Source organism: Bemisia tabaci, chromosome 9 (genome assembly GCF_918797505.1).
Source record: "Bemisia tabaci chromosome 9, PGI_BMITA_v3".
NCBI lineage: Eukaryota > Metazoa > Arthropoda > Insecta > Hemiptera > Aleyrodidae > Bemisia > Bemisia tabaci.
Window position 1 is genome coordinate 40995031 of NC_092801.1, and position 9678 is coordinate 41004708.

Here is a 9678-nt window from a genome sequence, read left to right on the forward strand (position 1 = left end):
AAGAACTAAACATAAAGGAGGGAAGCTTGGAAAAAGAAAGCTACATAAAATCAAGGAAGTCAGAGGGAATCTTCACTGCTGACTGCTGAGGTCGTCAATTTTTAGTGAAAAGAGGAGACAAAAAAGAATATTTATAGTCCACAAAAGTATTTTAAGACTATTTACATACTATTTTGGAGGGGACTAGAGACTTTGAGAAGATTATTCCTTTACGACTGTTATCAATGTGTCCTTGAAAATTCAATATCAAGTTTTTGATACCAAAGAATAGCAGAGTGAACTAAAAACATTTTGGGACAAAAGCACACAATGACATCAAAGCGCTGGAGCAGTTTGAAGTGTACAGTCCACAGAGCATAGTTTCCAGAAAGGGCAACTTAAAATTCTGATTCCCATATTTATGGTACAATATTGTTGCATTACATTCCAATTGTGAACAATATTTCAATACAAAAATGGTCTAAACTGCTCATAACAGTTTCTTCAGGCCACTTAAAAAAGTTTCCCATCGCAATCTCAAAATCTGATTTTTTGACCCACCTGGAGATCAACTGCTCAATGGAAAATATTGCCTGTGTAGAAAATATCCCTTTCCCGTTGGACAGGAACATTTTCATTAAAAAAAATCATCTCTAATATATCAAAAAACATTGAAATATCTTTCGATATTATGGTGAAAGATTAGAGTTCCTTTTTTCATAACTTTGAAAAGAAGCAGATTCTGCCGTTTAAAACAGACAGTGAAAGGAAGTTTCGCAGAGGGTATGTATAAAAAAAAGACAAAATATCACAAACCTATTCAAGAGATCTTGAAGTGTTATTTTTGTAGGGTCAGCCGGTTTTGTCATGTCGAAAATTTCGTCCTTGACGTCTTGAAATGATACAGGGTCTTGTTTGTGTTCATTCATTTGCTGTTGAATTGCCTAAAGCCAAAAGATTCCAAACATTATGAGGTTGTCTTCTCGACTTGCTCTGCCGGCTGATCATTGAAATCGATAGACAAAGAAGACAAAGGGCAATACCTTTGTCCATTGCTTTGTCTATCGATTTGCCGGCTGATCATTGAAATCGATACACAAAGAAGACAAAGGCAATCCCTTTGCCCAATGCTTTGTCTATTGATTTCAAAATTTAGCCCCCTGAGGTATTGGAATTAGAGTACAAATTTGTATCAAAGAGACGTACTCCTCCTTCCAGAGATCAAGCATTGAACAAGTTTACTTGAAATGCATTTTTAAGAGTTTTTATTACTGTTTTTGAAGTAGACAGTCGATATATTTTACACAAAATTTTTAAACTGATATTGATTCGGTTTCATTGATCCTTGGAGGATAAATTTATTAGCATTGAGATTCTGTCATTGAGTGGAACAATTATAATTTCACAAAAAGAAAGAAAAAATGATTCAGTGGTTAACTTGCTACACATTTCCTCTCAACTTCCTGCAAAACTTCTTAAAATTTTATCCAGTCAGCTCATCACTCAGTCAAATTTTTGACAACCAGTATTTCTTGAAAATCAATAAAAATTCATTTGCAGAGATTTTCCGCTATTCTGCAATGTGCATACAGATTTGTAGGGTCATTTTTTTCTGTTCCAAAAGTCCATCCTAAGAGAGAGCTTTATTTCATTTTGTTCTTTGATTTTGTATGCCTTTTCATTTCTTTTCTCATCTTCTGTAATTTAGGCACCCTCTAGCGAAGGAAACCAATTGGATTTTTAAACTATGGAGTTCAGGATAGTTTTGAGCTTATCTAAAGAAATGTATTCTCTTGTCTAAAATCTAAATTATATTTGGCCTTGATGTTTAATTTCATTCATTCAGAGTGACGGTATTTGACTCAATGAATGTCTTTTACGCAAAGGCTCATGGAAAAATATTACTTTCAACAAATTCATCTCTGGTCTAAGTCAATATCTCTTGTTTTTTGGTTTTGGTCTTGAAAAAAATTCTGTGTAATTTGGACGCAAAAAAATGAACAACTCACCCTGAAAAAATAATTGAGGCAGAAGGTATCCAAATACCCTTGATTGTTGATATCAAGGATCCTGAAAAGATACTGTAGTGCCTGTGGCTCTTGTCGATTCTCCAAAGCGAGGACAAAATCTAGGTAAGTCTTGTAGTCCATCTCACCATCGTACGTCAAGCACTCTTGGAAAACGCGGTCGATGAAAATCGACGTTAGCGTCCCTGTTCCATACCTATATTTTTCGAAACACAAATATACAGGAATAAATTTTTTAACTTATTTTGGGAGGTTGTAAGAATAGTGCCCTACTTCTTGGGCAATAAGTTTCAGAAGTAATAAAAAATTAATTCAATGGGCCATTATCAGAGCTGTTGCCGGAGTAAATCGAGGCTATAACAGTGAAATTTGACACTCTCCCCTCATCTACAAGCGAGTGAATGCCCTCTTATTCTTCTCTATACCAGGATTTGAGGCGCTCCTGAGTTACATAAAACCGTGATCAAAACCCAGAAAACAAATTCCATCAGTAACTTGTCTCCTTATAAATGTCAATCCTTTAAATTTTTGTACACTCCATGTTGCACAGGTCTGTCCAATGTCCACAGTAGATGCAAACAATTGAATCAGATTTTTAAAAATTGGTGATATTTGTGAAAAAACACATTAAGTAAAAACTGTTGATCTTGCTGCATTAAACGCGAGTGAACAAAGCTCCATCAAACACGATGAAAGGAAAATAGTTCACCTGATGATGACATGTTGTAAAAACAATAAAAAATTTTGGAATGTCGAAAACTTAAAGAAACATTCAAAAGCAAAGGGCATTTTAGGACGATGACTGGACTATAATTGCTTTTCAGAAGAACATCCAACAAAATAAGCTAAATTAAAAAAAAGCTTGTACCCAGCAAGTTCTTCCTTGCTCAACATCCCATTATGGTCCTTGTCTAAATTGAGATACTGTCCATATACACGCAATGCAGAGGTCGCTGAAAACCAATTTGCTTCTAAGGAATCTTTCGGCAGGTCTTCATCTCTCAACTAGAAAAATTGCAAAAACATAGAACATTTTAAGAGCCATACTAAATACAGTTCTAAAATTCAAACAAATTTTAAAACAGACACAAGGACATCACAAATTCTAGCAAGAATATCAGACATTAACATTTTACTCATGAGTAAGTTCTGGAAGCATTTCATGTGTTCAAAATATTCTGCATAAACTTTTGGTGCGGATCCGTACCTCTAAAAAATTGAATTTTTCCTTCTTTAGTAGTCCATTAAATGCCTTAGATGTAATTACAGCAATATTGTATTTTCTCCCTTTATATGGCTTGTAGAAACCCTACAAAAATAATCTTTCCAAATCTTAGGATAAAGTAAAAAATACTGAGTATAATTAAACATTGATATCAATACATTGGAAGTTAGAGATATTACTTTTGAGATCCAGAAATAATATCAGAAGTTTTCAGAACATAAATATCGTTAGACTTTAGAGGAATTGATCAAAGGGAATTTTTTTTTGGGCCAAAACACAGTACATTTTTTGTTTACTTCTTATTAAAGAAGATATTGACTTTGGTTTCTTCAAATTTCATTGAAATGTTGTGGTATTTTTCTTCTAATTTTGCCTGGCGAGGCTCTAAGTAATTGAAAGTTTAGGTTGATATGATAAATTATAGGTTAATACTTGGTATGAATAATTCTTCTGAGAAATCTACTGAATATGTCTGTTTTTCCAAAAAAATATTGTAGTTGCTAAAATAGACATTACACTGAAGTGGTGGCAACGCGTAAAACTAAAACAAGAGGATCTGCTGAAACTTGACCAAGAATGATGTTGCTGGGAACTAGCAACATGCTCAAGCAAAATGTTTCCTATTGATAAATAAATATTTCATTGATTTATAATAGATAGATATGATAATAATTCATCTTGACAACTTGTTGTAAAAAATAAAAAAGATGAAAAATAAAAAAACTTTGATAGGACGAGGCAAAAGAAAATAACCAATACCTCCAGTAGATCGTCCAGAAAACTACAAGCCAAGATATCCTGAATGCGAACCTTCCCTGTACGTAAGGGATCTAGAAAGAATATAAACTTCCTTACTGCGGTGCAAACATAAAAACTGTGGAACGATTTCTCCAGGCCGTCTAACTGAGGTAGTGTGGGTATCAACTCTAAGATGTAGTTTTCTAGATCCTGTGAAATGAGAAGATAAACATGATGTAGTTTCTAGATCCTGTGAAATGAGAAGATAAAACATTTAACAAACAAAAAATCGTGACAAAAAAAAAAAACAAACAAATAATGAAGCAGTAAGAGCGCGAAAGGCTTCATTTCATTGTGATGCCATAAAGTTTTGCTTAAAAATTTATTCATGGACTCAAGAACCATCGCAAAGTTTCTCCTAAAGGTTTTGGTGAGTTTTTTCATGATTTAACAAGAATTCCTTGAAATTTTCATGATAGAACTTTTAGAAAGACATCGGAGAGACTTGTTGATGCTCTGTGATTTGTTGATTACTTTCTGACAGCAATTTGTTGTTGATTACTTCATACTTTTTTTACCCTATGACAGCAACGTCACATGGGTCACATCAGCGATAAATGAGACAAAACAATCATCACAACTTCAGGTTTTCGATTGATAAATATTTTTTCAGTGACTGACCGATGCCGTTATTGACATAAAAACAATTGGGATGCTGACCTGAATCAGTGCTTGGATAGTTTTCGTCTAAACATCTAGAGAAACATGTTAAAGCGCCCAACAAGAGCTTATAGTTTTAAAGAGATAACATCAGACTTACAACTTCCCTGAGAAATCCCTGCCCGGTAACATCGTAAAGAGAAAGTCCAATGCGCGTCTGATGAAGCCAGACTTTGCGCATGATGTAGTTGAAAAGAGCCATGATGCTCACACGACCGTAGATGTCTCCGTGTTGCAGCTTGGCGAACACACTTGGAGTGAAATATTTTCTGTCAACATTCAGAGAGGAGAAATTCAGACATTCAGCATAAATTTAGCCTTGTTTTTCCTAATCTCCAATGTGACCATCCAATTCAAAACAGAGTTATTGATGTCAAAGAAAAGAGGAGTGCCCATTAAATGAGTCAATTGTATTCATTTTTATTTATTCATTTTCTGAAAGTACAAGGTGAACTAAGACTCTGTCAATTTTTTCAGATTTCTTTAAATCCAAAATGGCGAAGAAACCTTGTTTTGAAAATGCCAAAGATAGGATCTGTTTGAATATTTTAGCTATTTTGATATTTTAGGCGGCGGCTGATGAAGTAAGTAGGCGGGAGAAACAGCGTTTGCTAATTGACTGAACTCATCGTCAGATATCACCTTGCTTCGTCAACGTGACTGTCTGATTTTGATTAGCTTTTTCTCCCTTCAAAAATAAATCGTTCAACTTTTTATTGAGCTTTTTGATCACTTCATAAAATTTAACGTACCACTGACTGTTTTACAACCCTGCGAAAATTCCTTGCCCTTGCTCTCTTAGGGAAAATTTAAAAAATAAATAAATACCTAAAAAAAAAAAAAAAAAAAGAGAAAAATGTTAAGATAAAAATTTATCACACAATACTCAAATTCCCAGTTTTAATGCCGCCAAGAGTCATGGGAAAAGTAGGGATTTTTAATTTTTTTCTTCTTAAGTAACAACTTTTCATTCAAAGTTGATAGGACAAACCTGCATTTTGGATCAGCATGGGCAGCCACCTTTTTGAAATCATCGTAATTTATGAACTGCTCCTCACTCACAATTGGTGGCGAATGATATTTGTCTAGGAGAGCCCACAGAGCCTGAAAAGATACGTACTAATTAAACACTTTCAGAACTCTATTTATATGTTATTAAAAGTAATTTAAATTGTATATTATAATTATATTAATAAATTACGGATACTTCATTGAAGTCTTTTGTGTAATGAAATGAATATATTTATCTTTACATTGAATTGTTTTGCTCTCAATGAAATTTCCTCCTCGCTCTAAATTTTTTCACATTAACTCATTTTGATTTGAGCTATCACTGATTTGAATACTGCGTGACTCAAACTCCTTCCTCATTTCTTTTTATCTGGATATATAGAGGGTAACTGTACCTCTTTCAGTTTTGGCAGGTAAGTTTCAGTATCAGTTAAGTGATGGTAAATGAATCATAATATAACCCACAGTATTTGAATGAGATCCTTTTTGTTCATTAAGGTGAATTACATGCGATGACAGAAACAAATTATCTCACCTTCAAATCATTATTGTCAAGAAGCCCAAAGCTGCGTCTCTGAAGCGAAAATGCTCTGGCTTCCTCTCTGAGTTTTTGCAGAAAAATTTCGTTTTCTTTTGGGAGCTGGAGTAAAGAAAAAAAGAATATCAATGACGTCAGCATGAAAAATTCTAAAAGTAAATACAGTGTCCAATTTCATTTTATTTCGATTGATAGATTATCCTTGTGATTAAAATGGCTTTTCCTCCTACCTCGCATTTCATACATAGGTAAAGGAAATAAATGATGCAAAAAGTTTTTGGACAAAAAAAATGAACTGACGATGAGAATAAAGATCTGTGGTACAAATCTGATTTGCTGTAGATACAAAAGCTTCATAGCAACCTGCAAACAATGTCATTTTTTTAATGTTTATAAAGCTTGTTTTGATTTACAGTTCATTTTTAGCAAAATAGAATTTTTTCCCCAAAGAAATGGATTCACAAAGAGAGGATGACTGTCTCAAGAGAACATTATTCAATTTCCAGGTTACAGTCTTCAAAGTAAAGGCAAAAGTATAAAAGATAAAAACCTAGCTATTCAAAGAAATTATTTTGACTATTATTTCCCCTTCATCATTAGATATTTTGACTTTGAAATTTGAGAATGTACTCTTGACACAAGTATCTACTTCCGATGGATCCAATAATTTGAGAATAAATATTCTCCATGAAACATTAAAATTGCATATTTAAATCATCATACAGGTGATACGCATTCAAAAATGCAAAGATTTTTATCTTTAAAGTTTTTGTCCAACTATTATGCATTCGACAGAAGTTTAGGAAGAAATTCCAAGTAGCTCCTGCCTTTTTTGAATCTTCATGCATCGTTTCATGCATTTTCTCTGATCATTCAAGGTGATTATGGAAACAAACAAGGACAGACTTGATGCAAAAAAGTTGCCGAGAATGCCAAAAGTGCTAAGACTGGTCCTTTGGATTTTTTTTCTTTTTCCTGTTGTGTGGAGCAGACAAACGGCCCCAAAATCGACCTATATATTGACGAGCCCGGCAGGATTTCTCCCATTGTTCCCTAGGACAGACTAAAAAACAGCTCCTTTTCAAACATTAAAATACAAGAAGTGCCAAAAAGTTGCGAATTAGCATCACCTTGAAGCCTACTAAAGGGTTTTTTGAAGACCCTTATATTTTAATTTTCGAGAAAAGCAGTTGAATGGCCCACCCTGGTCTTCCTATCCATCCCTGGGACAAAAAGTTGCAGTTCAGATGGTTTTATGAACTACTGTGTTTTCATGCCTAAGGTGACTAAAAGGTTAGAAATTTACCTTGAAGTAAAATTTGGGAATTTCTGAATAGGTTTTATCCGTGGATTCTTCATCATCATCTTTCAAAGATTTGTAGAATTGCAGGAAATGCTCAACTTCTTTCTCTTTCTTGTCATTTTTGTTTTTTCCTGAGGCTGAGGAACATAAGGAAAGGAGAACTCAGTTACATTTAAAAGAAAAATATTCCATGAGAATTTAAAGTACATTGATGTAACAGTGAGCAAACTCAAAAGCCAATAGTTGACGGCTCGCTTTGTCGGATGCTCCCAAGATATGTGAGTCACATCCTAGAAAAATGGTCATCTCAATCCACAGAGGATGACTCAAGCTACTGCTCTCATTGCCAGGGGTGCAACAATTTCTTGACCCTGCGACTGGACGGGTTGCACTCAGTCGCATGCAAAAATGAGAAGGCCAGGAACTCTCAGCAGCCCTGCCCATTGGAGTAAAAAATCTGTTTTGGAACCTTATTCTGTTACCACAAGCACTTGAGACTTATAAACCAACGGTGCAAATATCCTTCAAATTTTGAAGGTGGAAAAAGGTCCATTAAAACTGAATTGTAAATTTGACCATGAATCTTCAACAAGGACCAGTGGAATAGAAAAGGCTAGTTGACTGCCATATTGAGGCATACTTAGTGTAGAACTCAAAACATGGACGCGGCTCCGACGGCAACAGGCCTCAGGGAAACCTGGCAACACGCAAGACCGCATCCCGGTCGAAACGACTAGCGTTTAGTATTTACCACTAATACATGACGATTGTCCAACATCTGAAAAGATATTACTGTACTGCAATCATTTGCACAGACTTTCCAGAATAGGTTGCAAAGATGGATTTTGAATGCTTTTAGGAACCAAGGTGTGAGATTGAGAAAATGCTCGTGACTAAAGATTTGACCATAATATGTTAACAATACCTGTGTCTCCTGAATGAGAACATTGCGTTAGTTCCTGGAGAAGATCCTTCAGATCCATTATACGACATTCGAGTGTACACTTAGTGATAATTCTGTGCAGTGTCCATGTAAATTTGGTTTATCAGTTCAGCCTCTGTCTTGGTTGCGCTGATCATCCTGCTGCATTATGGGATACCTAGAAAGTGCAAAGTACTGGTGTAAAATACAATGAATTATCAGACATAAGGCGCAAACTTCAAGTCCAAGCCTAAATATTTATGCCTAAAATCGAAGGCACATCTCAGATTGCTACATTGCAAGCCGCTGCTCATGTTTTATTATGTAAGAAGGAAACTAACGGACATGACCTAAAGTCATCAGTTAATTTTTCATATTCTAGAAAAATCACTACAAATTCCAGAGGAACGTTTTGATTAGTTTTTCTTGCGGAAAATAAAGCACATAAAGGAGAATCCAAGTTGTCATAAGCTGCAGTTGAAATACGCATTTCCCATACTTCGCCAAGTGTCAGTGATGCAATAAGAGCAACCAAAGAGTGACTGATGACTAGAAAACTAATTTATTTTGCTAAAATATTACTTACGGCCAGGATTGGTTGAAATTTATTGTTTCCGCAGGAAATAATTCATGGATAAAATGTTCGGTTTGGATTGTTTACCTTAACTATTGGTGGCTCAGTGCATGTTACTTAAATACCTCCTTAATACTTGCTACTTCGACAACATGTAAACATTGAGGTCAGAAGATAATATTGTGAAGATTATTTCCAATTTTAGTGAGAAAATTAATTATAACGTTCACTTTACTGACAAAGCCGACGAACCATTTTTGATTTGAGGTTATGTTGCTGTGTGTGTGTTTTTTTTAGGTCATTAGCGCACTCTGTTGGAGAATAACCCATGTAATAATTAAAGGATTCGCCCAATCCATGTTTGTCATCCAATAGAGTGCGCTATTTGCGCACATAAAACGCCTTCAAAAAGTTGAGTATGTAAAGAGCCGAAATCGGCACGCACAACACATTTGTAACAACAATTGCTGCAGACGCTATTGAAGGCAATTGAAAACAGCTGAATAATTCACGATGTTACGTTGGAAAACATTTTGGTTCTTGATCAGTATGTTCCCAAGGGATAATTGGACGTATGCTAAAAGGAACTATGTCTCACTCAAACCCTATACACAGTTCCTTTTACCATAAATACGTCCAAT

General features: G+C 34.9%; 1 protein-coding gene across 1 annotated transcript; it reads right to left on the reverse strand.

Moving 5' to 3' along the window:
* Nucleotides 1-795: 795 nt before the first annotated feature.
* On the reverse strand, nucleotides 796-9320 carry LOC109036861 (serine/threonine-protein phosphatase 2A regulatory subunit B'' subunit gamma; the record flags this gene model as incomplete). The annotated part of the gene is given in 10 exon segments (XM_072304567.1): nucleotides 796-923; nucleotides 1989-2202; nucleotides 2875-3011; nucleotides 3991-4179; nucleotides 4790-4958; nucleotides 5681-5793; nucleotides 6236-6340; nucleotides 7545-7678; nucleotides 8467-8641; nucleotides 9050-9320. Coding segments are annotated over 9 exon segments (1247 nt in total), but the record flags the coding sequence as incomplete, so codon positions are not given.
* Nucleotides 9321-9678: the final 358 nt, after the last annotated feature.